This window comes from Netta rufina (genome assembly GCF_964035555.1).
Source record: "Netta rufina genome assembly, chromosome: 15".
Classification (NCBI taxonomy): domain Eukaryota; kingdom Metazoa; phylum Chordata; class Aves; order Anseriformes; family Anatidae; genus Netta; species Netta rufina.
Window position 1 is genome coordinate 11781652 of NC_140138.1, and position 27624 is coordinate 11809275.

At 44.9% G+C, this 27624-nt stretch overlaps 1 protein-coding gene across 1 annotated transcript in view; it reads left to right on the forward strand.

Moving 5' to 3' along the window:
• Nucleotides 1-1342: 1342 nt before the first annotated feature.
• FAM20C (FAM20C golgi associated secretory pathway kinase) overlaps nt 1343-27624 on the forward strand; it is a 58254-nt gene continuing 31972 nt past the window's right edge. The window contains exons 1-3 of the mRNA XM_084295766.1: nt 1343-2768; nt 4560-4732; nt 13693-13771. Coding sequence (XP_084151892.1) covers nt 2254-2768; nt 4560-4732; nt 13693-13771 — 767 coding nt within the window. The 5' untranslated portion in view covers nt 1343-2253. The remainder of the gene's footprint in view (nt 2769-4559; nt 4733-13692; nt 13772-27624) is intronic.

Genomic DNA, 27624 nt, shown 5'->3' on the forward strand with positions numbered 1-27624 from the left:
CCCATCAGATCATTGTTTCTGAGTCTATTTTTTCCCTTGGAAAAGCAGTGACTTCACTTGTGTGGAAGCTAGCCATGTGGTAACCCCACGGATGTGTTCCAGTGGACTGCAGGGCACAAGGCTTTGTAGAAGCTCTCAGTGGGGGGACAGTGCTGGATGGAGTCTGGGGGAAAAATACTTTTTTTGGGAAAGCAATATTTTAATGTTGGTTAAACCACGGCAAAATGGGCCAGCATTTGAGATGAGTCTGTGTGAAGGGTGGCAGTGGGTGGGCAGAAGCCCATACCTTTCTTTCCTACTGTGTCCCCACTTCATGACCATTTGAACCCTGCTAAGCACCACAAATCCAGGGTGGCCCCCTCCCAAAGGCAAAATCAGCAGCCCTGAGCACCCCTACCTGGTCACCTGAACACCACTGCAGTGACTTGTCCCTTCCTCCAACAGCCATTAACACCTCCCATCAGCCCCAGGGCCACCAGCACCACTAGCCACCTGGCCACGGAGCTGCAGGGGCAGCTAACAGCTGCAGGAAGGCAGATTACCCCACAGCACACCCTGGGATTATCACAACACGCAGGATCTGGGATTAAAAAATAGACTGCTCCTCCGGAGGAAGCGGAGCACAGCTTTCCCTTCTGACCTTGCTACGGTGAGGGGCTGGGTGCGAGGGGGAGCGGGCACCCACCCGCTCTGCAGCCCAGACAATGACAGAGCAGAATTGCTGCTCCCAGCAGCAGACCATGCTAATACTTTGCAACACTATTAGTGCAGCTTCCCCACTCCGCCACTGCTTGATTATTATATTCTTTTTTTTTTTTTTTTTTTTTTTCTAATTATTTTGCAAACCTTTGTGGAACAGACGCCCTCTCCTTGCCCCAGTTGGAGCTGCAGTAGAATGAAAAGGGGGGTGGGAAGGAGGGAGGAGAGGAGGAGAAAAAAAAAAAAAAAAAAAAAGCTTTTGGTTGAGGTTTTCCTGTTACTATCACTGTAGCGTTTATTTAGCCAATCTCCTAACTATGACGTGAGGAAGGCAGGAATCATGGCTCGCTCATAATATTTAACACACCCACTGAAAGCTGGAGCTGCAGAGCTACTAGTCCAACCAGTCTCCAGAATTCAGTGTAGCTGAAAGAGGTTTTCACTCTGCACCTGCCAAAGATCTCTCCCCCCTCTTCCCTTCTCTCTCCCCCCCCCTTTCTCTCTTCCTTTCTCTCTCACTAAAAGGCAGATCTGTAAGACCCAGCAGAGATCAAAGACGGGACCTCTTTGCTAAAAAGAACCTCTACTGATTTATTAGTTTCTTTTCTCTAATCCTCCCCCCCCTTTTTTTTCTGTGCCATATTTAACCTTTATGTTGCAGTTGTGCCATCAGACAGTTTTGCGGCCAAAAAAACCGACCCAAGCCAAAGCAAAAGCCCAGCTCGGATACAGCAGCCACCCAGACTTGATCTCAGTTGAACATATTAATCTCTCCCAAGCACTGGACGCAATGGATGAAGAAACTGGAACCGCTCTAAGAAAATGATTTTCCAGCCAATGTTCTTAAACAGTCTCACAGAAGAGAGGGAGCGACAGCGAGCGGGAGAGCGCTTCTGCTGCATCACTGGTCAAATTCAAAGGAAGGGAGTCAGCGTTTCCTGCACAGCCAAATATTATGGATGATTTTTTTTCTTCTGTCGCCTTTCTGTACAGGTTTTCTTAATATTATTCTTTCCCCCTCCCTCCCCATTTTTTTTTTTTTATTATTATTATTGTTATTATTTAATCCGAGCTAGCGTCAGATGCTGGTTTCTCTTCAAGAACCAGTTTTCCCTATTTGTTGTGATCCCTGTAATAAAAAGAGAGAGAAATCGTGAACAGATGGCTTTATAAATTGCAACGCCGCCGGCTTTGTTTTCCTATTGATTTTAAAGGCTCGGACCGGTGCACTTTTTATTATTATTATTATTATTATTATTATTATCTTTTTTTTTTTCCTGTTTTTTTTTTTTTTTTTTTCCTCCCCCCCTCCTAAGTTCTTGATGCTCCTGAGACATGAGGACCTATTGTTTTTAGCCTGTGCGTTCCGCGGCGCCTATGGAGGTAACTTTACGGACTTGATCGCTCGCCGCCCGACCCGAAGGGAGAAAACCGAAGCGGCCCCGGGGGGGTTGCAGCGAGCCCCACGCCCGCCCGGCCTTTTTCCGCGAGAGACCCCGGCAGCCTCCCCTCCCTCCCCCTTCCCCGGCTAATTCCAGAGCCTCATCCCCGGCCATGAAAATGCTCCTGGTCCGCAAATTCCGCCTGCTGATCCTCATGGTGTTCCTCGTCGCCTGCACCATGCACATCATGATCGACCTGCTGCCGCGCCTGGAGCGCCGGGGGGCCGAGGGCCGCCCCGCTTGCTCCTGCCCGCCGCCCGCCGCCGCCGCCGCCCCGCCGCCCCGCGCCGCCCCGCGTTGGCCCAGCAAGCACACGCTGCGGATCCTGCAGGACTTCAGCGCCGAGCCGGCCTCCAACCTCTCCTCCCAGTCGCGGGAGGCGGCGGAGAAAGCGGCGGACGGCGGGGGGCCGGCGGCGGCGGCGAGGCCGAGGCGCCTCATAGCTCCCGGGGCGCCGCGCCCGCCGCCCCCCGGCTCCTCCACCGCCGCCGCCGCCGCCCCGTTGGCCGCCCTCTTCCAGCACCCGCTCTACCGCGCCGCCCTGCCCCCGCTGGCCGACGGCGACCTCCTCTTCAATGTCAACAGCGACATCAGGTTCAACCCGCGGGCGGCCGAGCAGCCCGAGTGGTGAGTAACGGGGCGGGGGGCCCGACCCCGGGTGCCCCCCCAGCGAGAGGGGAGGCTTGGGGTCGGTGTGGGAATGGGGCGCTGGGTCCCCGCTTTGGGGTTTGTAGGGTTGGTCTTCGGCCCGCAGTGCTCGGGGGTTGGGGTGATGGGTGGTTCGGAAGAGGAGGAGGGTGAGGGGGGGCAGCCGGGTGTCGCCGGTGGGAGAGGGGAAAGAGAATCGTCCATGGGGTTGGCCGGTTGTTTTCCTCCGAAAAATGCAACAAAATGCGGGATATAACACATGAGAACAAGAAGGCTGGAGTGCTGGGACCACAGGGTCCCCGTGCCCCTATATGCTGTCTCTGGCTGTAGCCTGAGGCAGATGCTGCTGGAAAAACAGCGTAAAAATGGGGTCAGGCTCTAAGTGATCCTCCTGCTCCAGCACCTTCCCAGTCTCTGCTCAGAGGAGCGGGGACTGAGCAATGAGGCCAGGCAGTAGCATATTAACTTTTCTCAAAAGCAAGGTCTGGTATCACAAAGGCATCCACCCTAGCAGGTATTTCTGCCTTCAGGATCTGATCTGTGCCACATTTTTCATCCTCAATTAATTCCCAGTGTCCCGGCACCTCTGCTGCTCTCCGGCCTTCAAAGCACTGACTTGCCTCTGTGAATCATTTGCCCTGTTGGCTTGTAAGGAACGCTGCAAAATTTCAATGACTGAAAAATCAAAAGGCTTGTCTAATACAACAGCACCCTCTTCCAAACACACCGACATTGTAATGTTTAAACAGCTGCATTGTACCATACAAAAGCTCTGTAAAGCCGCAGAGCAGCCAGCATGATCTAAATCCTCAGAAAGGGAGGATAAGTATTTCTGATTTCTGTCCCGTATGCATGTGAGTGGTCCAGGCCCCTTCTGCTTTATAATCCAAAGTGACTGTGAAGTGAAATACCTGAAGAAGTTCTGGTTACTCTGAGAAAAAAAAAAAAGAAATAAAAGTCACAAAATTATGAACATCTGGAGATGACTAAAACCACAGAGGACCTCTGGATGGAAGATATGTGACTGTGTCAAATAGGTGAAGAGCAAAAATATCCCTGACCTCCACAGTGCAGCTGCCTTTTGTGCTTTTTTTTCCTTGGCTGCAGCGAAAGTTCACAGAACTAACATGAAATGTAGGAGTTAAAAGTCAGCCTAACCATCCTTTTCTGTAATAATATCTTACTCCTAAGGAAGGGGCATAACCACCCAGAGTTTTTCTTTAGTGACTGGTTCAGAGTGATCTGTTTTCTTCTCATTCTCTGTGTTTAAAAAAGAAGAAGGAGAGAGAGAGTGGGAACATTTGGTACAACAGGTCAAGTTCCTGCTGCACTGTCAGCTTCCAGACCCAGCTTCCTGTTAAATAAAAGTTCAGGGTGATGCTTTCCTTTGGGTCAAACTTGTAAAAGATGTTTGTACATAATGCAATGTAAATACAATATAAACCTTGCAGCCCCATGTTTCAGCTGTATAAGGACCTCTGCTAGTGCTCAGTGATGTCACTCCGAATTTTCCTCCTGACTTTTGGGCATTAAATCAGGCGTGAGGAGCAGAGGTGAAGATCCGGCCACCCTGGCCCTGGGTGGGAGTGGGCTCCTGGCATGCAGCGGGCACAGGGACAGGCTGGGATCTTCTCCTACCTCGTAGAGCTCTGCGCTTCCATGCTGTCACCTCCTGAAGCTTTATTTCTTGATGCCAGTTGCAAACTGTAACATTATTTCTTACTCCTCATTTATGTTTTTTCCTTTTTTGTTGTTTGTTTTTGGTGGTAGGCAAAATGAAGATAATGAAGAATTTTTGCCAACTGGAGAAACCTCCATAGACTCCTACCCAAACTGGTTAAAATTCCACATTGGCATTAATCGGTACGAGTTGTATTCCAGACATAATCCTGCAATTGAGGCTTTACTACAAGACCTGGTCTCCCAAAAGATAACCAGTGTTGGTATGTTTGGACATATATTGTTTTTTTGATTATTTGCTTGTTGTTCAGGATCTCATTGCTGCTTGAATATTAATGAATATTTTGTATGGCTTTTCTCTGGTGTGCCTACAACATTGCTTCCTGACTTCTACGTTCATTTTCCTTGTTAAACATAAAGAGATATTGCCAGCTCTGTATTACCTGAATAATTGAAAAGTCTGCCAGCGAGGCAAACCTCATTCATTTCAGACATCTTTTAGTTATCAGGCTGAGAGTGCCCTATTTAAAAAAAAAAAAAAAGGGATAATGAAAAAAAGGATGGCCAAAAGGAGACAACATCCTAGCAGCACTAGATCTGCATTATTAGCTGATCATTATTTAAAAGGCTGCGTCTGGAGGAAGGAGGGAGGCAGCTGACCTGCAGCCCTGCAGCGATGGCTGCGGGAGCATCCGGCGCCGCGGGGCTCTGCGGCTCAGCGGAGCTGCAGCCTCCCTGGGCATGGCTCAGCTCTGTTCTGCTTGTAAATCCACAGCAGGGATATGCCTGTGTCAACCTTTGGCTCCGGTTAAACAAGGTGACAGAGTTTGTTTTTTTCTCCAGGGCTGTTTAATGACAGTGTGTGTCTCTTCGAATTTAGCTGCGTAGCTGCGCAGGGAGCCAAAAAAAAAACAACCCACAGCCCTGAACGAAAGCCCTGGGATACTAAACAAACACACACCCCGTGGTTTTGTAGAGGTAGAGAGCTGCAGCATAGCCAGCAGTTTTCACCGGTCGCAGAGAAAATGGAGTTACTTGTGCTGACCACAAAGTTGCTAAGTCTGTTTCAGAGGGATGAAATAGCAGGAGCTCTGTAAAACTGCTGATTGTACATTGCCACCACGGGATGAGGTCACCAGGTCTTTAACCCTGCAAGGCAAAATTTCCCCTGGCTTCAGCAGGAAATGGTCCCTGCAAGAATAGCACCGAGCAGGCCGAAGGTTTACATTTTCCATCATGTGAATCTCAGCAACTCCTGGGCAGGAAAAAGGGAGCTCCTTGGTCGTCAAGAGTGGGCTGATCTGGATGGAGTAGGTGGGAAAGGTGGAATGTCATGGGAGAGCTTTGCCCTGTGAATCGAACTGCTGCTTGGCTGTGCTCAGCTCTGAGCTCTGCCAGGCTTCGCATAAAGCAGTTTGTGGTGCCCAGCTGCCATCCCCCATCTTGGATGGAAGGGGCCAGTGGACACCTGGGCTCATGAAAGAGGACAAACACAGGCTCATTTATTAACATGTGCTGGGTTCTCTGTTCCTACAGCTCTGGATTGGAATGATTAATTAGGGAGCACAGGTGTGACAATCGAGCCATGTATTTTCCCATCCCTGGCTCAGACGTGCCACTGCAGGTAGCAGCACACTGCCCGAGCTCCTGCAGTCTGCGCAACGAGGGCATGGGACAGACCTGGCCTGTCTGATTTTCCCCTTGACGCACGTAATGTTTCCTGGAGTGTTAGTGACCCGTGTGAATGGGGACTGAGCCAGCTTTTCCCGGCAGGCTTGTTAGCATTGCACTTAGAGCATGTCCATTGAGAGAAAGGAGGAAGAGACGCAGGCTGTGCCCTTCCCTGCCCACTGCAGAGTGCAGCAGAGCCCTGGGGCACCAGTGACCAGCCTGTCCCCAGGTCCTTGTGGAGGTGATGCTCAACCAAACCATCTTTTGGCTCAGCTATTGAGGTGTACACAACATGCATGGGCTGTAGCGGCGTTTCAGACTGCACGTCTGCTAGGTGTATCAATATCATTTTACCTCTTGTACACTTTGGAGCTGAGCAGTATCGGCTGCGCAGGAGGAGAGCAGCATTTGCAGCAAACTCAGCAGCACTGGGGCCATGAGGTCTGTCCCTTCTGCAGAGCTCTGAGCAGTTAAGGTTGAAGTAGGGACGTACAAGCTGGTAGGAGAAGGGAGATGGGAATGAGAAATAATAAGTTAGTACTCGTTCTTGCTTGATCTAAGCTTCTGGGCATGTTGCTTAACCCCTCTATGCTTCAGTTAACCTGGCATCAAAATTGTTGTGATAAGAAATAGGAGTGAAATCCTGACCGCAGTGACGTCAGTGAACTTTTGTTCATTGACTTCCCTGGGGCCATGATTTCACCTAATGTGTCATATAGATGTGTCGTTAGGTTTTCATTAATTATGATTTTGATAGAGCTTTGAGATCAACAGGGGGAAAGTGCCACAGGCCTGCAGAGGAAGACTGATGATTGTTAACAATGATTTCCTACGGGATTGTCTCTTTGCTAGTATTTCAACAATTTAGGGCCTCTTATGCCTCTAGCACAAAAACACAGAGCTATGGTTTCTAGCAGTGATTCAGTATTATTTCCATAGGCTAAAATATGAAGTACCTTAGCTATAGGTATCAGTCACTGTGGGAACTGTCAGGGAATGATTCCTGGACAGAAAACCCAGTCTAAAATTAAGTAGATGGAGGTGGAAGGGGACTTTTGCTTATGTAAAGATGTCAGGATCTGAATTTAGCTGGTAGCATCCACAGCCTGACTCTGTGGGATTTCAGGGGCTTTCAGTCAGGTTGCAAAACAAGAAAGAGCATCTTGTTAATACACTTTTTTGTTTGTTTGTTTTAAAATACACAGTGCAGCATCTTTTCCTTCATGTTGCAAATTCTTTGTGTGTTTAAAAATATATGTTTTTAAATAACATCTGCCATTTTTCAGCTTTACTGCAGAGCCACAGCAGGGATTCGAAAGCATGCAAGCTGATTAATAAAGAGTAATATATTTGACCAAAGAACATTTATAGGACTTTTACAGTCTTTTGCATATTCCTGCATATTTTCCAGTTTGTCTGGTTGTTATTTTTTTCTTTCCTGCAGGGTTGTTTTTTATTGTTTTGCCTTCTGTGCTTTTTTTTTTTTTTTTTTTTTTTAGGTTAGCTGCAAATATTCTAGGTTAGAAGTACAAAATAAATAGGAATCTTCATAACACTAAATCTTCAGGCTTCTTTTTGCAAGCAGGACAATTAAATATACAGGCTTACATGTATTACATGAAACAGAATATTGCTTTGTCCAGTCTTTTCCCACTGTTCAGATTTGCTGTGGCTATAATAGAATTAGGTGATTTTCTGTGTGGGTTTTTGATACCTTCAGTAATTAGATCCAAACTGCAGCTAAACAGCTTTCTTAGCCACGTCGTAATTTCTCTGCTCTGCTTGCATTATTTATGGGGGAGAGTGGTGACCAGACTGATCCTGCACCATCTATCAGAACAGCTCACACGACTCTGTAATGTGCAGTGTTGTTTTAAAATGAAAACGGTGACAGAAGCAATTCCCAAGAGCAGGGAGCACCAAGGTGACATTTTCTTGATGTTGAAGTTTAAATGGAACAAATCCATGGATGGGAAGGAGTATCACATTCAGCTCCCACAGTGACACCTAGAGCTGGCCTTGGAAAGGACAGGGTTACTGAGAGCTTTTAGGCTGAGGATGTGTTCTGTGCCCTGCATCAATATAAGTATTTCCTATTCATTTTGTGCAGCATAAAGGGATAGCTCTTAATTTGATTTAATTCAGTGAAAATTTCCTCCCGCCATAAATAGGAGCCTAGAGAGAATTGTTTTCCATTGAGCACTGAAACAGTTTTCAGAAGAAGCACATGCACAGGCAACTGCACATTTTGTTTGCCTTTCATAACTGTTTATTGCATGCATAAATAACCATAGTTATCTGTTTTCTTGCATATTTACAAAATGTCTGTGCATAATTGTGGCAGCACTGTCAGCAATTTACCAATGAATATGGCATGGTGCATTGTAGAGACAGTGTAGTCTTCATCTCTCTTGTATTTCTGTCCAGAAGCGCTGTGCTGTCAGACTGCAGTTGAGCAGAACAGGCTTTTGTGTTTGCTGGGCTTAGTTAGTTGGGTTTTATTTTTTGATTCTTTAAATTCTCTGGCTGGAAAGGTTTGGAAACATTACCTGACTGAGTTCATTTATGAGCCTGCAATGCCTTCAGTTTGTACAGACAGTAATTAGAAAGCAAGCACACAAGATTACTCATGCAGTGAAGAAATGCTGCAATTAAGTAAGGTGGACTCTGCTTCAAGTCAGGAAAAAAAAAAAAAAGACAAGACACTAAATATTGAACCTAAATTCCGGTACTAAAGGAAATTATAAAAATCTCATCCAAAGGAAAGAAAAAATAGTGCTGCTGAGAACGTTTGAAAAACATAATGAATTATAGCACCATTGATTTACTGTATAAGGAAACAGTGAATCTGCCAAGAGTCAACAGATTGATTAAATGTACAGTTCCAGATGAAAGGAGGGGACTTAAAATGTACAACAAGGTCTTTGAATGGTTTTGTGGATCTCTTCCCCTCCAGAAGTCTATACTATCTTGACTGAAGGAAGAAAGGTCTTTAAAAACAAGTTAGCAGAATTGGCTGAGCAAGAACAAATTAAGAGATGATGAGAGTTTGAATTTATTTTGAAATCTGTTCTTTACCGCTTGTATGGGGCCATGTCTCTAGCCTGGGGCAGAGTATTGCTTGTTAAAGCCAATCAACATGTTTATGCTAGATTTAAGCTTGGTCTATAAATAGGAATCCAAAATGAATCTGAACTTTTGTTTCAGACATTTGTGCATCCCAGGCTTTGACTGGACCTCACTGCTCAGGCATTAGCATTGCATAAATAAATACATTTTCAAATGTTTGTTGGACTCTGACCAAAAAAAAAAAAAAAAGTTCAAAGGTCCCATTGGGACCTTTTCTCTCCATCAGAAGAGCATACACTCTAGAGATGAGAGTACTACAGAAAAATTGAGGAGCTGGAAAACCAGATCAATTCCAATTCCAAGTCCTTCTGAGTCAAATCACTTTGGGCAGCATTGGGTCCCTACCAGAGTTTGTACCAAATGCTTTAGAAGAGGGAGCTAGAACTCAATTAGCATACAGGTATAAAAACATGCTTGAGAGATAATTGGTAGTACTTCTTTTATATTGATGGTATCCTTGGGTTGGAAGGGGAATTCAGGTCGTGTACTGATGACTTTTCGGAAGGAATGGGAGAGGACAAGATGGGGGAAGGAGCAGACATGTTATGTACTGTGCCAACACTCTCTTTAGATGTAAATGAAGAAGAGATTTTTAGAGGCTTTTTCCAAAGTCCATCAGAGAAAACAGAAAGAATCTCACCGATATCACTGATCTTTGGACAAAACCCTAATCTCTCAGACACACAAGCAAAAGGATATCTCAGGGAGTTTTTTGCAAAGCCTTCTGAAGTTAGGAAGATTTCTAATCACATCCACAAGCTCTTGCCCTGGGTTAACAGGAAAGGTTAACATTGCATTCTTTTGCTTTCTACTTTGGGGGGAAAAGAGAGACTTTGAGTAGCCTGGAAATAAAAAATAATGGTTGCATTGGGATTTGTTTCTAATGCTTTGCCAGCATGTCCAGGAGGTGTATAAGAGAGAATTTGAGGTACCTATATTCTTTTCCCAAAGCTGCTCATGACCTGTGATGTTACAGTTCATTCAGAAACCTTAAACAAAAAACATAAATTCAGAGCATGATTAAAGGTTCCCTTTGGAGTCAGAGCAGCATGTAAGACCCTCTTAAAAATATCTAAGCCTGCTGATTGTAGCCATGACAGTTTGCAATGGTGTAGTGTCTTCCAATTTTTCAGAAAATTTTGTGTTCTGCTCCAGGGTATTATAAATTCTTCAGAAGTGTTCATGTGGGCAGTAGGTGACAGCACAAGGGCGTCTCCAGATACCAAACCATGTTGTCCAGGCTCAGTGCCTGGGAGGTGACGGGGCTCCTGCTGTTGGGTCGTCATGGCCAGAGGGACGTGTCTAACTGAGGTGTGAGCAGGAAGGGGAGATCCTGAAGGAAAACAGCTCAGAAAACAAGAGGGAAGCTAGTATGCAGATGTAACATGAAGGAACAAGGAGTGTACCAGACCTAGAAGTCCAAGTAAGTCATCTCCAGAGAGACCTGCTCTTCTCCAGCACTGCCACCCCCAGGAGCTGGGCACCCTGGGCAGCTGGTGGCCTTCCTCAGGCCCCGCTCCCAAATCTGTGTCATGTAGAGATGCGTGAAGGATCTTCTTCAGTTTGGCGGGCCCAGCACCAGGTGTTTCCTTCAGTGCAGGGAGTACAGCAGTAGGTGTTGGCCTTACAGGGCCTCTTTGAATCCCCACCAGCCTGCCCAGCACATCTACAGCACAGAACAACCGGCTGAAGTGGGAATAGCTGCGTGTGAGCCCACAGTGTGTGGAGGGAAGCCAGCACTGAGCTCTGGCATGTGGTGTTGTCCATGGTGCACGCGGCTGCCAGCATGCCCTGCCACGAGGCACGATGCAGCGCCGCTCCCACCGATGTCACCCTCTGCTTCGGGGAGGCGCGAAGTTTTCTCCTGGCAGCAGCAGAAGGACAGCATCCCAGCAAAACTCGTGTTTGGTCGAGGCTGCTATTGCAACCAATTAAGGCAATACAATAAGATGGATCTTAAAAGACCAGGGAGATGCTTTTGTCTTACTTCAGCTCAATTCTTTCTGACAGGAAACCAGGCCTTTGTGTCTCATGGAAGAATTATGCTGAATTGTTAATCTTCTTCATACATTTCCCTTCTCGGTGATGACACACTCATTGTTGAGTTCGGCTGCTAACAAAATCATTATCTGTCGAGTGGCTTCAATTTGCTGAGAAACCAGTCGGCTTAATGTATCTGAAGCTTTGTGCTTAGAAATAGGCATGCTGGAACATCCTTTTTTCTTCTTTGCATTGCTGTGGTTTCCCAAAGCCTTGGCTTCCTCGCTGTACCTCAAAATAGGCTCTATCCTTCCCTTTTCTCTGATGGGCTTATGGGATATTTGCTACATTTTGGACATACATGTCTGAAGGCGTAGAGGGAGTCAAGGTCTAAGCCCTAAACTCCTCATAGTTAAACCAAAAAGAAGAAATTGTATAAATTTTAGATTAACAAACAAACAAACATTGTTTTCAGTTGGTGTGAGCCGTTTGCAAGCAGCTCTGTTGAGTTTGGTGGAGCTGGGGAGCATTACACCTGACACAAATCTGCCCTTTGGTACTGGGACTGACATTGCTGACCTATATGGAGCTATCCCACATGAACAGGGGTGCAAGTGCAGGTTATGCCTTAAAAAGCCAGGCAAATTCTGCACCTTTGGCAGCAGCTGGGCAGGGAAGGCCCATGGCATGGCTGTAGATCTATGCGGGCATGAAGCAAGGGCAGTTCCACCTCGATTCTGCTGTTCAAACCATCCAGGAGCATTTCCAGAGTGAATGGCTAGGCTGAGATGGTCCTAGGGCAGCACATATATGTTTTTGGCTGGGGGGTTGTTGCTTCTACTTTGCCTTCAGGCTTTGGGCTAGGTAGAAGAAGGAGCCAAGTCCTTCCCTCTGGTGCAGATCAACTGACCTGCTCTGCACAAGAGAGGGAGTTTAGTATATGAAAACCACATGCTTCTGCTTTACCTGTTCAGTACAAGTTATTTGATGCCCTTTAATTTCTAATTATTTATATGTTCCTTTGGGATAAATTGGTAATGTAGGAGAAGGCAGGGGTCAGCAAAACAGCAAAGCAGGAGGGATTTTATTCTAGTGGAAGGAGAATCAGACTGACGAGATTTGCATAGTATTTTGTTGCAAAAATATGGATTACAAGGTTTGGAAGAGAGACGGTGACCTATCAGTAATAAAGCACAGTGAGGAGTAATTAAAAAGGAAGTGTGGTTAATGGTGTTGGTTAGATGAAGAAAATGTGCGAGTTATATAGGTGAAACAAGGGCAGCTGTAAGCCAAAATTTACGGAGCAAGGTAACTTGACATTTGTGTAGTTCTCCATCGACACAGGTTTTGTCAGAACTGCAAAGAAAGGGATCGATTATCTGATCATTCGTGGGAAGCATTTTGAAAGGCCTGACTCATCCCCACAGACAGGACTGACATGGCTCTCCAAATGCTGAAGTGAATTAAAGAGTCAGGCTATGGGTCATTTCATTTATTCAAAGCAGTTTTGATTGAGATTGTGAAAAAGCAGCTGGTTTGCCAAAGTATATATTTACCACTTTTAGTAACCTTATCATCAAGTCAAATGCGTTTTAGGAACTCTTACATTAAAAAAAAAAAAAAGACTCTGGCTTTAAAAACACTATAATCTGGCTGTTAACATGATATTGTCCAAATTGTACAGATTGGTATGAATGAATGTCAGTCTTAAATTCCTATTAGCTCCCAGCTGGGAAGGGAGTGCATTCAGCGTTTGAGCAGATAGAGCCCTTAGTGCACGGTGTGGACGGCACCTGCCACCCCCACGTGTCCTCTCCTGCCCCCCCCAAATGAGCCAGCGACCCTCTCTGCACAGCTCTGCTCACATGTAGGAACCACCTTGGGATCCCCTGGAAGTTAGTGGATGGGCTTGGATAAATCTCCACTGTACAAAGAGGAGATGGATTTACATATTTCTACTGCTCAGCAGTCATTATTAAAATCACAGCAGAGATCAGAGATTGCTCTAGTATCTGCTCATACTTTTAATTAAGGAGATGTCTGCTGCGCGTCTCACTGTAATCCCAGCCACAGTTGTCTTTGAAGACATCCTATTTCCTTTCCCAATGTGTGTCCCTTGTTAGCAGAAAGTCCAAAAGTTGTTGAAGATAGAGAAAACAAGGCTCCAATGAGCTATTCCTGTACATGCTGTTCAGTTAAGGTGCTTGTGGTGTTCATACATCCATTTTTAGTCCTAGTCATCAGCTCAAAGCTGTCCCATGTACACTGTACCGACTGAATAATTTTTGAAAATTCTTGTCCAGTTAGTATTACCCTTCTTGGTGCTCAGATATTGCAGTGCTGCATATAATCCAGAGCAAAGATATGTGGGTTTGTTTCAAGGAAGCTTGGTGTAAGTAGACCCATATGTAACATTTTAAAGCGGTTTTGTTTTTTCCCACAGCAATGAAATCAGGAGGCACCCAACTGAAGCTGATCATGACGTTCCAGAATTATGGACAGGCATTGTTCAAACCAATGAAGTAAGTGAAAAAACGTCTGGCTGTGTTGTAATGTGAAATTGTGGTGGAATATTCTGTTGTCATTTTCTCAGCCATTAGAAGTTTGCTCTAGTATTGCTCAGGGTTGGTGTGGCTAGTTCTCTAGATTTGCTGCTGGATGTAGAGCTTCGGGCTGTAGTGAAACCTTGTCTTGCTGGACTGGTCTTTGAAAGAGATACTGAAGAGGCTTCTTATATACATTACAGTCTTCTCAGGAATGTTATTCAGATCTCTGTGAAATCTCCCATCATAAATATAGGGTGTTTTCAGCATTTCTTTATTATGTAATCTTACTCTGCAGGCCTGAGCTCTATCTAGTGTTAGTTTCCCCCCAAGGAATATGACTAGATATGAGAGATGGTTCAGAATAGCTTTGGGAAGACCTAAAAAGCATTTGTGTGATAAATTATAATTTAATCCATTGATTTATTGTTATTTGTATTAAAGGGCTGCGTTAGTCATTTGGCTGTGGCTATGCTGACTTTGTGAAATTTGAGAGTGATGCTGCAACATAATCTAGAGAGAAGGGGAAGGACTGGGATGATACAGACTTGATTTTGCACCAGTATCAGGATGGCCAGACTCCACTGAGATCAGAGAGATAATTCAGATATAAAGCAGATGTAAATGAGTTCTGAATCCTGACCTGTATGTTTGTGTTGTAATAAGGAAAATGACTCTGTGCTCATTGTAGAGGGTTTAGCAAAGACGCTCGGGGCTGCAAAATGTTTAATGAAGCTACTCAATATCTGTGTCAAGGGTACCACTGGAATAATAAATTCATTTCCTTCTTTTGTTCCCACTGTAGGGAAGATCCATTAATTTCCTCTAGGATGGTCCATAAAAGAGTAGAGTAACTCAGAATGGGTGGTTTGACGTATGTATTGGTGTTGTGTTATGGCTATAGTGGGGTACACAGTTCAGGGGGTAAGCTGCTGGCTGGCAACTGAGATAAATTCCCAATTTTACTATAGATTTTGCTGTAGACTGACCTCAGACAAGTACAGATTTTATTTAATCTTATTTTGACTGCCAGGAGGGACAAATAATTGGTCCCTAATTCCTTCGAGTTTGAGCAGGAACTCACCTTGTGTGCATTTGTCCTGGTATTCACACAGAAATCGTGTGAGCTTGCAAGGCATTTGTGCAAAAGCCAGGTGCCTCCCTGTTATTTCCCCAATTCCATGCAAATTTCTCCATGCTTCTGGTAGAACCATAATTCCCTAGGGGAATCAAGAGGAATCACAGATAATAGAAGTTAGAGGCAAGGTGCTATCAGAGAGCATCTACTCCAGCATCTTCCCTTCCCCTCCCAGCCCTCTGCTCTGAATCCTTAGATCATTTACTTCATGATCTATTACTCCATGGGTCCATCCCCCTACATTTGCAAGTTCGATGCATTTAAGCACAATTCCTAGTCGTCTCCTGTCCCACGTGGCAAATCAGCAACTGAGCAGGTTTGAGCAGCTTTTAAGTACTAGGAAGAAGTATGGTTTTTACCGTGGCTTTTTACATAGTGTGAAATTTGTTTCTTCTCCATTTGCTGAGAGGCAGATAATTTCAATCTTTATCATTGGTATGACATTGTAATTCGAGGAATGCTAATGAGGTTAAATCAAAACTTTACTGCTTCTACTGTACTATACACAGCCTTGGCAAGATGATGGATGACAATAGATGTATAGCCACTTTCCTGTATAGAAGCAATTACCACCATCCACCAGTGCAACAACAAAAGATGATGATGTCTTAATCATTCCCTTTGCTTGATTCAAAGGGCAGCAACACCCTATTTTCTCACCGATCTTTGCATTAAATACACATCTGGAAAAAGCAGCATTCAAATATTCAGCAGCTGTGTTCCCAGGCACCACACCTTACAGCAGCAACACTTCTGTGTTTGTACTGATCGTTGCTGAGCACATTAGTGATTTTGAATAACTATGTTTGCAAGCATTTGTCTTCATTCTGGTAGCAGTGAGCAGGGAGCCAGATGCTCAGCTAGCGTAAATCTTCCTAGCTCCTTTGGCATCTGGTCCCATTGGCCTCTTTCACCAGCTTACGAACGGTTGTTGATGAAGTTCTTGGAAGTGTTTGTAGCATCCATTCTTGATACAAAAATAAGTGCTCTTGAACTGAAAAAGAATAAAAGAAAAGCTACGAGACTTCTTGCAAGACCTTACCGAGTCCCTAGGCACCTCCCAGGCTGCTTCTGGTGCTCCCTCTTTTCTGCAGGATGCTGTTCTGATCCAGGCTTCACAAAGCTGGCTGTGCCTTCTGAGGGCAGGAGGCTATAGGAGAGTCACCAGTCAGGGCCACATGTCTCCTAAGTGTAGTCTGGCCATCAACACTGATGGTGCAAGCATCATTAAAAAAGGTAATAATTTAATTTGGGGAGCATGAAACGTCATGATTCTGTGAAGACTGGGGCCTGAGTTTGTCCCTTCAGTGCTGGGGGAGGCCGTAGGAGTTACATCTCTGTTGAACTGAACTGCTCCAAAGTTTTTTGGAGAATAGAGTTGGCATTAGTAGGATTTCAAGCTTGATCATAAGGAAAACTGATAAACCTGTGTTTTCTACCCTGTCCGGGATCTGAAGTGCTGAAAACCGAATGGTGTGAGGTCCACCAAGGGTAATATGCAGGTGTGAGGCCAGTCTTTACTTGGTTTCAATTAATTTAATTTACCTGGAAAGCTGGTTTTGCTATACAAAGCTGTACTCAGCACCTTCCAAACTGAATACCCTTTTTGAGCAGGATAGCTGCAGAACGGGGAGTCCATGGAAACCCTTGCCTGACACAGCCAGGTGTCTGCTCGTGGAAGGGCAGTTCTCCAGACTTCAAGCAGTGATTTCTGAAGGAGAGTGGCAGCAAAACAAGTCCCTGGCAAGTCACTTGAAACCCTGCAGAACTCATCGGCCTTGCGCTGCCCTTTCCCAGCCTCCTAATTCCACGTTGAATTTATCCAGAGAGCAAGCCAGCTCTGGAAAAAAACAGACAGGGGTTGGAAATGGGGAAAACAGAATCTGCCTTTGGCACCTTTTTTGCTCAGTGTTTGACATTAACTGACAACTCTTCATCTGGTCATCGATCCAGGGTATTGGAGCAAATGAGAGGCGGGAAGCATAGCAGTCAGGGAAATGTGATAGCAGTAAATAAAGCCTGATCAGCTGCAATTATTTTATTTATCTGTGGCTCTGCATCTTAATTTCTGAAATAATTGCCCATAAAGGATTGCAGAGGAAGCCAAATCTATTTATAAATCATATGGCCCAGTGTAGATTCCTTTGCTAATTCCAAATGCCTCATAGAAAAAGCGAATATTTGCTAAAACTCCAGGGAAGATTTAATGTATTTGCAATGTATCTTACAGTTAATGTGTAGTTTTATTTAGCTCATAATAGTTCAATCATACAAGATTATTACCATATGGGACAGGAAAAAAATAGCAACCTCCCCTTCTCCCATGATTAGTGTGTCTAACCGTATTAGTATTGTAGAACATAATAAAATTTATTTACATGATCGCTGGTATCTGCAGCCACAGCTTTTTGTATGACTTAGCAGGTAGAGATGGTGTAGAGCCATAAATTTCAAAGGGTTTTGGCTTATTTGTCCAAAAAGAACATGTGCTTTATAGTTTTATTTGGTTTCCCTTTGTTTCTGCTAGCTGGTGGAGTTAAATAGCTGGCTCAGCAACAAAACCAACACACTTTTTTTTTTTTTTTCCTCCCAAGGCTTTATTCTTGAAGGGGGAGATTCTGCTCCAGCAGAGTCAGTGTCAGGACTCCTATTGATGCCAGGATTTTCAGAGAGGTTTTTACAGTTCCTTATGGAGAAGCCAAATAGAATCAAATAGAAAATGATATCCTGTTATAGGAGTTGTGAGAAAAGTGTCCAGTGGTATGTTTTTAACAATGGCATTTCTCATTCCCAGTTTTATAGGCTGCTTTGTACAAATGTGTAGAAAGGGTATTCATTAGAAAATCTTTGAGGTTCATTTGTTCTATTTGAAGAAATACTACTGTATCTTATAAACTCAATTTTGACTGAAACTGAGATTAAAGCCAGTTCTGTTCCAACTTCAGATTTTTCCTGATATTTTTAACATCTTTTTTCTTTTCTCCTTCTGTTTTTACAAGTCCCAGTGCAAGATTGGTAAGAGCCACGTGGCTGCTTCTTTCAGTGTCTGCTGCTTGCAGTTACAGTCTTTAATAAAGTAGAACTAATTAGCATCAGGGTGATATCAGGGCAGAGGAGACTTTTAGGGTCGCAAAATCCAGATTCCTTGAATCACAGGTAATCATCTCATGAAATTTCATCTATAAACTGATCCAACCTTGCTGACCACTGTGTTTGTACCCTTTGCCCCTGTTATTCCTCCTGAAACTCGCTGCTGTGAGTGCACTGCGCAACAGTGCCATTGGTCTCTTGTATTTTGCAAGATAAATATTGATTGCAATTTAACAATTTAACTGCAGAAGCTTTTCCTTTGGAACTTTACAGAAGAAATGCGTCACACTGAGACCCATTTTGCTGGAGCGTTGGCTAGCAGGGGGCACTTTTCCACTGTAGACAAGTCTCCTTGCTCCTGCAACTCTCAAAGTCGTGACCCATCCCAGTGCCAACTTCCAGATAAGATGGTAGTCACGGCGTCATACAAAGCAGGTGCTTTACAGGAACACAACCAGCACGCTTGCCTTCTAGCTTCTGTAACGTTCCTGTAGCTCAAAGACATGGGGGCTGTTAGATGGGCTGAAATCTAGCAACCAAGGTCATGGGAGAGATAATATATTTGTTTCGATTGGCAAAGCACAGCTTTTTATCGTCTTTTAAATGTCGTACTTATAGAGACAAAGCATTATCAGCATTCTTGAAGTTTCTCTTTGATTTCCTTTTTGGAGTGTTCAACAAATAATGCATCTTTTGATAGGGATATTAAATAGGGCAAACAACCCTCGTAATACAAACAACTGTTAATCGCCTTCATTTCCTACAGTCATATTCCCTTCCTAAAGCTGCAGTGTGGCTGTTGTACCTGTGAAAGGCAGCCTCTAGGCCTGATTATCATATCAATTAGCCCGGTGTAATTCTTCTGACTTGGTAGCATTGCTTCCAAGTCAGAGGAGTTGAAATGAACTTCAGCATCAGGGCGGCTGGAAGATTGCTTTCCTTATTACATTGCATATCATGCTGTTTTGAGGAAATACATTTTGCAAACCTGTTGCATTTCAGCTGGCAGGCATCCAGTATAAACATACTGTTATAAGTCAACATGGCAATTAAATCAAATTGCAATGTTTTCTCTGAGCGGCTACAGAAGTGAGATATGCATACAGTAGCTGCTATTCTAGAAGCCTTCCAGGATTAACACTTGGGCACGCTGGAATGTGCCGTGTGAAACTCAACAGAGCAGATGCTCGTCAAAGTACGAACCTGGCCAGTTGGGATTGTCGCTTGGTTTTTGTCCTTAAACTGTTTTACTGCACAACTCCCTGGAGATCTCTGGTTTTGTGCGAGGTGTGTTATTGGAGACCCAAGACTGAATAAACCGGTGGGAAAGGCTGATGTTAGTAATCCCAGTGTTTAGTTTATATAAGTGTATTTTAAACTGAGAGGAGTGCTGTCTCATTGCGTCATGAAGAAGAAATGCTTTTCTGCTGCTCAAAGTAACAAACAATAATCAGATATTCTGTGGACCTTATCCATGAGATTTTGGGCTTTTAAAAGATACGTTCAAATCCTTGCCTACCAAATCCCTGCTGAAATGTTTACCTGACACAGACTGACAGGCAGATTCTGATTGTGATTACATCAGGAATAAACCTGGAGTAAGCTGGATGAATTATATCACTCGAAATTTGAAATGCATGAAATCTGAATGTGGTCCTAAAGTAGAGGTTGCCATGTAGTATTTTGGTTCTTCAACTTTCTGTGTATTATGCATGAATTGCTCTTCTCTTTTATAACTAATCCCGTTCATCAGAACATACTTCAGTATTTCAATGCAAATTGTGTTTTAGCACTCAGCAGTGCCTGTGGTCCAAGTCTCATTTATGCAAATTGGAAAATTTGCACTGACTTCAAGGGGAGTTGGATGGGGATTGATGCTGACTGATAGCCCTGGACAGCAATGAAACTCAGTCTTCTGTCTGCCAGTGTGTGCTGCATTTCCCCTTGCCACAGTTCAGCAACTGCTGCCTGAAATATTGATCAATCCCATCCAGCCCAAGAGCAATCTGTTCTCCAATTCTGCAAGTGTGTTTATGAAATGACCCCAGAGTCAAAGTCTGCAAAGTCCAGGTAGCTCAAAGGTTGTCCACTCTGATTAGGGTCTGTAGGGATGCATGACAGCAGTGTTTCACCAGCCAGGGCAGGGAAAACAAACCTCTTTTCCATTTTTTGGCTGCGGATCTGCTGTGTTGTCCCGAGCTGAGCTGCCCAGTGGTGGGATGGGGCAATAAGTGTCCCAGTGGTGTCATGCTGGGTGCCACCTCGTCTGTGGGGTTCAGTCCATTCCATACCAGGGGGCTGAGGGCTGCTTTCCACAGCCGTCAGTGAATTCTCCAAAATTCCCTCTCCCCTCACCTCCCTGTGGCATCTCCAGCTCCTGGCAGGAGAAGACTACCCGGTAGCTCACAGAAGTCTCAGCCCATGATCTCTGTGTCCGGGGTTTTTGCATGAATAATTAAAGCCTTGCATTTTGCTTCACCTCACTTGGTGTTTTTCCTGTGGATGATAGCGTGGTGCTCAATGTGTTTTTTTGGCTCTTGTCTTACACACAAAAGGCCACAGGTACAGGCTGTACCAGCCCCATATCACCTTTTTAAGAGAGAGATGGGTGGGCAGTCATATTTTACAGTAGCAAAGTGTCTGCATGTATGAAGCTATTGATCAGCCTTCTTCTATCTAAATACTTGCAGAATCTCACTAATTAGTCTTCAGGAACAGAGACATGCTGTTTATTTCTTCTTTAAAAGCCAGCTACTGCAGCAGCTATTTTTTTTTTCACTTGTTACCAGAGTGTATTAGGAAAGAAGCATTTTCAGTGTCTGATTTTAATCAAGCTATTTCTCCATTTTAATTTTCTACATACTAAGCAATGCAGTCCTGTGGATTTATCTTTTAATCAGAGACTCATTTTTAGTTCCTCACCTTCCTATTTAACACAACTTACCCTGCATTGGCGGTGCAGAAAAGCAGCAAATGTTATCAGGGGAAGAGCTGGCATGAAATTCATAACCTGTAATTTACTGCTAAGTAACAGGGCTTAGCACACAGGGGACTCATTGGTGTAGCAGTGAGGTAAGATGCCCTTAGTAAATCTAAGCAAAAAAAATATGTCCAAAATGTTTTCAGTGGGACATGCAGATATTGCTACCCTGAAATATTTCATTGGAATTTGTCTCCATTGCTTTACAATTTATAATCCTTAAACTAGGCTCAAGAGGCTGAAATTCAGGGAGGGAAAATGATTTGTGCAAGACTTGTGGCATAAACCAGAGGCTGAAGCCATTGGGCTGTGCAGTGTTTTCTCTCCAGAGCAGCAATGCGCAGGTTTCTCCTAGCAATCAGTTGTGCTGTGCTCACCTCCTCCCTTGGGAGGAATTATTTTTGGAGGCATTTGTGGAGCTACATCACTCCCCTCTGCCACTGGTCTTTGTGGTTTAGGCATCCCCACCGCCTTGGAGGGTGCAGATGGGGATCTGGTCGCTCGTGCTGAGATTTGGTTGAGTAAATTTGCTCTTCTAATGCTCACCTTGTTACAGCCCTCAACATTTCTGCATGTTCCTTGAGTTAGGGTTGGCTCCCTAAGGAGGAGGAAATCAGCAGCAGTGAACTGTGTGGGATAAAACAGTTTCAGTGTTTGAGCACCCACATCCAGCTTTGGCAGAGGGCAGTCGTTCAGGTCCCATGGCCAGTGACAAGGCAAAAGCAGTGGTGGCATGCAGGAGGGACCCACAACAGAAGTGACAATGTCTTGTAAATTGAGATGGGGACACTGGCAAAGCTGAGATGCTTAAGAGAGTGCACAGAGTGCATTCAGATTGTGCCATTGGCATGGTGCTGTTGGTGACTCACTGCTGTAAACAAACAAAAAAAATGTATGTTTAAAATAGCCCTAATGGCTGATAATAATAATACAGCTTTAGGACATGCTGGGCATTTCTGACTTTCTTTCTTTTCTTTTTTTTTTTTTAATTTCATTTTCAGTATCTGGTTCAATACCGTTAGTACGTTCTCTTTCTAATTTACAATTTTTCACCCTGCTGTAATGTGCTGCATGTGGGTAAATAAAAGTGAGAAAGCCTGAAAGACTCATTTGCATGTGAAGAAGTAGCAGAAACCCAGAGTAAATAGCATCTGCAAATGTGTGGGAGCTGGAGAGTAGGGGGGGACAGCAAAACTGTTGTAAATAGAAGCCGTTTAAAGAGCTGGATTATGCACTGTGGATAATAAAATACCCCAAGCCAGCTCTTAAGCCAGATCCTGTTCTGAGCAGCAGAGTCCAACTGATCCTGTTAGCTCTTCAAGCCCCTTCTGTAAACCTCGCTAATCGGTGGTCCGACTTCTTCATGCAGGGCTGGTCACCAGGCCAGAGAACGAATAATGCCATAGCTGTGCATGGAAACCTGCAAGGGCGGAAGTATTGCACACAGATACCAGTACACAGCCAGTCCATGGATTTTGAGCTGCTTTGGTATGCTGCCATGAAGCAGCAAAGGAAATGTTGAATTAATCTGTAGGTGTATGGGAAATACAGCAGTGAAGGTTGTTATTATTTTCTTTATTTTTTGGTATAGCTTATTTGTATTTTGTTTGATTTTATTTTGTGATATGCAGAGCATTTTTACCCAACGCATTTGTATTTATTTCCCTGTATTTCGTGCCTGTTTGAATCACTGCAGTATGACAATCCATCCAAAATTTTCAAACGAGCCTCTTTTGCATCCAATTCTTTAGGGATTTATTAAGCAGAAAATCTGATTCCCGGGGCCTAAAACCCAGAGGTTCTTCAGCCTTTCATGTTACAAGCCCAGGTTTTGTGCAGGGAGGAGGGGAGCACAGTGCTGTGCTTCCACTGCCAGCTCTGCCTCCCAGGGCTGCTGATGGCAGAGACAGCTTAAAGCAAAATCCTGTTTTTTTTTTCTCCGTAAGACCAAGACGTGAGGCCTGGCCGGGCCCATGAGCTGTTGCTGGCAGGATGGGGCACAGCCAGGAGGACCTGTGCAACCCTGGGCAAGGCAGGGGCAGCAGCTCAGCTGTCCCTTTCCACATGGTCCCAACGCCACCCCAAGCCTCTGTGTCTCCCCTGATCCACACCAGCAGCCAGCCTGACATCTCAGGGCTCCAACACCAGCAAAACAGACTGCCAGAGGAGGGGAGAGCTTCCTTTCCTCATTACCTGCCTAATTACCCTGTTCTTGGAGCCAGCTCGGAGCTAACACTATTTTTGCAGCCTGCTAGCCCCAGGTAGAAGAGCTGGGTAATGGGTGGGGATTTAGCCCCAAACATGCCCATTTTGCTCTGCCTGACCTACTTGTCACTGCCCGTAGCAGCCACAGGGCTTTCTGCTCCTCTCACTCTTTGCTTTTCAGAGTCAGTCTTTTGCACTGCCAATTGCATCGTGGTGCCTCGAGGTTGTTTTGCCGTGCATTGAGCGTTTTAGGACAGAAGCTGCATTTTATGAGCTTCTGCAGCACTCGGGGCAGTAACGCTTTGCCCGAAGCACCGGCGAAGCCTCCGTGTTTGTGCTGTGGCACCGCAGGGCAGCATCAATTCGGAGCGGGTGCGTGGCTCTGGGAGGTGCGAGCACCCCTGGGGGCTCCAGCTCTGTTAGCAGCCAGCAGAAGAGCTGGGTTTTGTAGCGTATCCAGGCCACCTATTCAAATCCAGGCTCTTTTGGCACCCGTGAAATTGTCTGACAACTTGCGAGCAGGCACCGTGCCATGCAAGCAGATGGGCATGGATGGCCCGGCAGCCAAGAGCCCAGGGTGTTCATCTGGCAGGGGGGAGCGGGAGCAAAGCTCCTCGGCACGCACGGCCAAGCTCCCTCCTGAAGTCACCGTGGGAAAAGCTGGCACACGACGGGGGGCCTGGTTTGGGGACGGGGTGTTTCGCAGTGGGGGTGTCCCGTCTCCTTCTGGCATGGTGCTGGTAGAGGTACATTTCCCGAAGGCTGCTGACGGGGTGAGTTTGAGCAGCCTTCATTTCAGCAAGCTGAAGAGAAGAGAGGCTGCTGCCGCGTCCTTAATTCACCAAGTCTTTATGCAGGGAGAAGTTGTTATTATTCATGGCCGTGACTTGTCCCTAGATCCACTTCTTTTTTGGTTAATTTGCTGAGAGAGAGAGAGAAGGTGTCCCTACAAGCCAGGGTGCTGACCATGTGAAGACACAGCTCATGGAAACTGAGCTCTCTTTCCAGGCAGGAGGTAGCAGCAGGGGAGCCTTCCTTCAGCATTTGTGCTCCATCCAGTCCATACCACTCCAAAACCAAGGACAGGCAAGTTTCTGAGATGCTTTTAACCTGAGCTCCCCATCTTGATGCACAACGTGGTGGTGCCAGCCAGCCCCTGGCACTGTCTGGTGTCCTCCAGAGGCTCACCTTGAAGGCAGCAGTGCAGCAAGGTTTTTAACTACCTCTGCCAGGCGGTGTCCTCTGAGAGGCTGCCTCCTGCCACAAATGCACTGTGAGATAAAAGGATTTAAACATCCTCTTTGGGGCCTCACAGAAATTGTCAGGAGGGCTTTCTTTAAATCCTGACTCCAGGGAAGGCCTTAACGCTTACTGCCCGGAGGGAAGCTTCTCTCGCACAGGCAAGCGTTTGGAGGTGATTGACAGATCATTAATTAACTGTTATTAATTAACCCCTAATCTGAAGGGAGGGAGGATCTCCTTGTGGGCCTGGATCCTGTCCTTTCTTTGAACAAAGGAATCCTCTGTTCTGCTGTACTCCCAACTCCATCTGTCTGTGAGACTGCAGAAGCTCATAAAGAAGGCAGGCCTAATGATCCACCTTTTACAGCCCCCCCTTCAACCACCCTCATTTCCTGACAGTCACAGTTCAAGCAGGTGATTTGCAGGAGCAAGACTATTTGTGTCTATTACTCCGAATGTAGAGAAGGAGATCTGTGTAAAAATAAATCTGTTGTTGCCTTTCCACCTCGCCTCGTTCCCCGCAGTGTAGGATGGGCTCTGGAAGGGTGCCGGCTCTGTCTGTAACACAACCCAGCTCTGCATGTGGATGGTCGCATACCTCCCTTCAGGCTGGCCGTGCTTTGAAAGGTTTCAGCCAAAAATTAGGACAGAAAAAACTTTCTTGTCCAGGTTAGCTCTGGCGTGGTGACCTCCCCTCTGTCCTCCCCAGCCCCAGCTGTGCTAAGTGCTGAGTCCAGCTGCAGCTGAAGCCGTAGTGAAAGGGACAAATGCTTCTCATGCTGACATCAGCTGGACTCTGCTGGTGTCCTTGAAGATATTACTTGGCTCTAATCATTCTGAGCCAGCCCCTATCTCCTGCCAGTTGTACCTCAACCTCCCATGTCAGGCACCAGGATAATGATAGCTTTATTTAACTTCGTCTGCATTTGCCTGTCCAGGAGCAGCAATGCAGCAAATCTGTACACTAGCTGTGGCCTAAGAGAAGAAATCATCCCATTTATCCCTAAACCTCAGTTTGCAAGTTCTTTGCCAGTCTTGATAAAATATCAGCGGTGATGACAAGCCAATAGTCATAATCACTGATGAGTGTTTTGCTGATGATTGTTCTAAGGCTTGTGTCCAATATTGTTGACCCTACATGTTTCCTATTATGTGCTGCATCTGTTGGCAGGAGAGAGACCTTCTCAGGGATCAATATAGTACCCATATTGCAGGAGTTATCTAAAACCCATAATGTTTGGCATGGGTTGATCCTTTCATTCAGTGTAGTGTATCAGGATTCATCCCTACAGTGCAATTTCAGACACAGCAGCTTTAATGCTGTATCATCATGAATAGGAATGGCCTCACTTTGCTGACATCTCAATTACATTTTTAACAATAATTTCCTTTATTAAGTAAAAGGAAGCCAAAACAAACAAACACCAGTACTGGAGGCTTACTTTCAGGATTGTATAATGCAGTCCTTTACATGGATGAGGACTACGAATCATTTCTGTGTAAATACTGGTTGAGGTTGTTCATGTGCTTGTTTATGAAGGGTTCTTGTTTTGTTTTTGTCCCTGCAAATGCCAGTCTATCACTTTCTATGCAGTAACACAGTTAAGAGCTCCCTGGTCCCTCTTATCTCACCATACTCTTATTTGATTATTGGGTTCTTTCTTCTGTTCTTTCCTCTAAAAATTCACTCACTTTAAGGGGTGAGATTGCAGCGTATTGAGCTATGTGATATTGCACCAATTGTTTATTGCGGTATCTTTTAGATTTTAAGAGCTACAGGTCCTGAAAGTATTTTGGTGTTACCAAAGACTTTACTATCTGTGTATTTATGGAAGGTATTTTCTGGCTCTCAGCAATGACTCCAAAGCCCCAAAGAATTACTCTCAACAGCCCTGAGTTTCAAAGCCTGACATCACTGTGAGCGAGGACTACAAATCCATCAACAGGAGCAGGATTTTAATTGCTTTAGAATGATTCTATAGAAATCTAAAATTGCTTTGTGGGATGAAAAAAATCCCCACTTTTATCTGTGAAGAGGTTTTAATTCTGGTGAATAAAATAAGTGGCTGCTGTAATAATACAAGATTTTTTCCCTCTGACTGTGTAGCTGTTCCTTCAGCCCCTGCCTGCTGGGATTTTATCCTTGAGCAGTGAGACATCGGAGTTCATCAGATATTATACATGGCAATTGCCAAACCAGGAGAGGCTCTTTGGTGGCTGGAAGATTTGTGCTTCTGTTACGTTAGCTCTTAAAAAATGAGACCCCCTGCATTCTTTTGCAATGTGACCTTCTCTGGCTGATCATGTGCTGTATTTTCTCTGTGATCTGATTTTAAGGGTAATCAAAAGGTCAACAGTGCTTTAAAACACAATAATACCTTGAATCTTGCTTTGCAGCTTTTTTTTTTAATTTTTTTTATTTTTTTTTTATTTGAAAAGAACCAAAACCTCTGCAGACATTTCTACATCTGGCTTAGTTTCTGGTTAAATGCATCCTCAGGGAGTGCTAGAAAATATTACTTCTCCTCTTCAGAAGTAAATGAGTCATATTTTCCAAAACAGTTTTCAAGGAAAGGGCTATCAGAAGTTGTTTATATTTTCCTGTTAAATAGATCTGGTGAATACTTGAAAATGGTCTACAAGCAAAGTCTGGAAGGCTTCAGCAGCAAATTTTTCACAGACGATGTGGCTGAGCCAGGGACTGGGCAGACCCTGATGGTCCTTTCCTTATTCCACCCCTTTTGCCAGGGAAACCTTTTCTGAACTCCCAGATAAGCTTTAGCCCAGGCTCAAGCTGGAAAAAGGCACCATTTCTCCTGACTGCACCCCAGCCAATGTCAGCTAGATGTTCCCAAAGCCTCCCAAGGCCGTTATCAGGCATCTCTCAAGTGGAGCCAAAATAGCATCTAATACTGGTCAGCAGTAGCATTTCCTTACCAGGTATTTAAATGATTATTGAGCTCACTTTAGGGAGGGAAAACCAAAAAAAAAAAGGGAAAGGAGAATCTAACATTTGTTATTTTAGTGGTAAGCTTGATACAAGGTGATTGCCAGCTGCTCCTGAAATTCGGTGCTGATATTTTTCCTGTTTGAAGCATGCTGATGCTAACATGCATTAAGGTACAGAAAACCTTCCTGGTGAGGACTTTAAAATATTTTTAATTATTTTCAGAAATA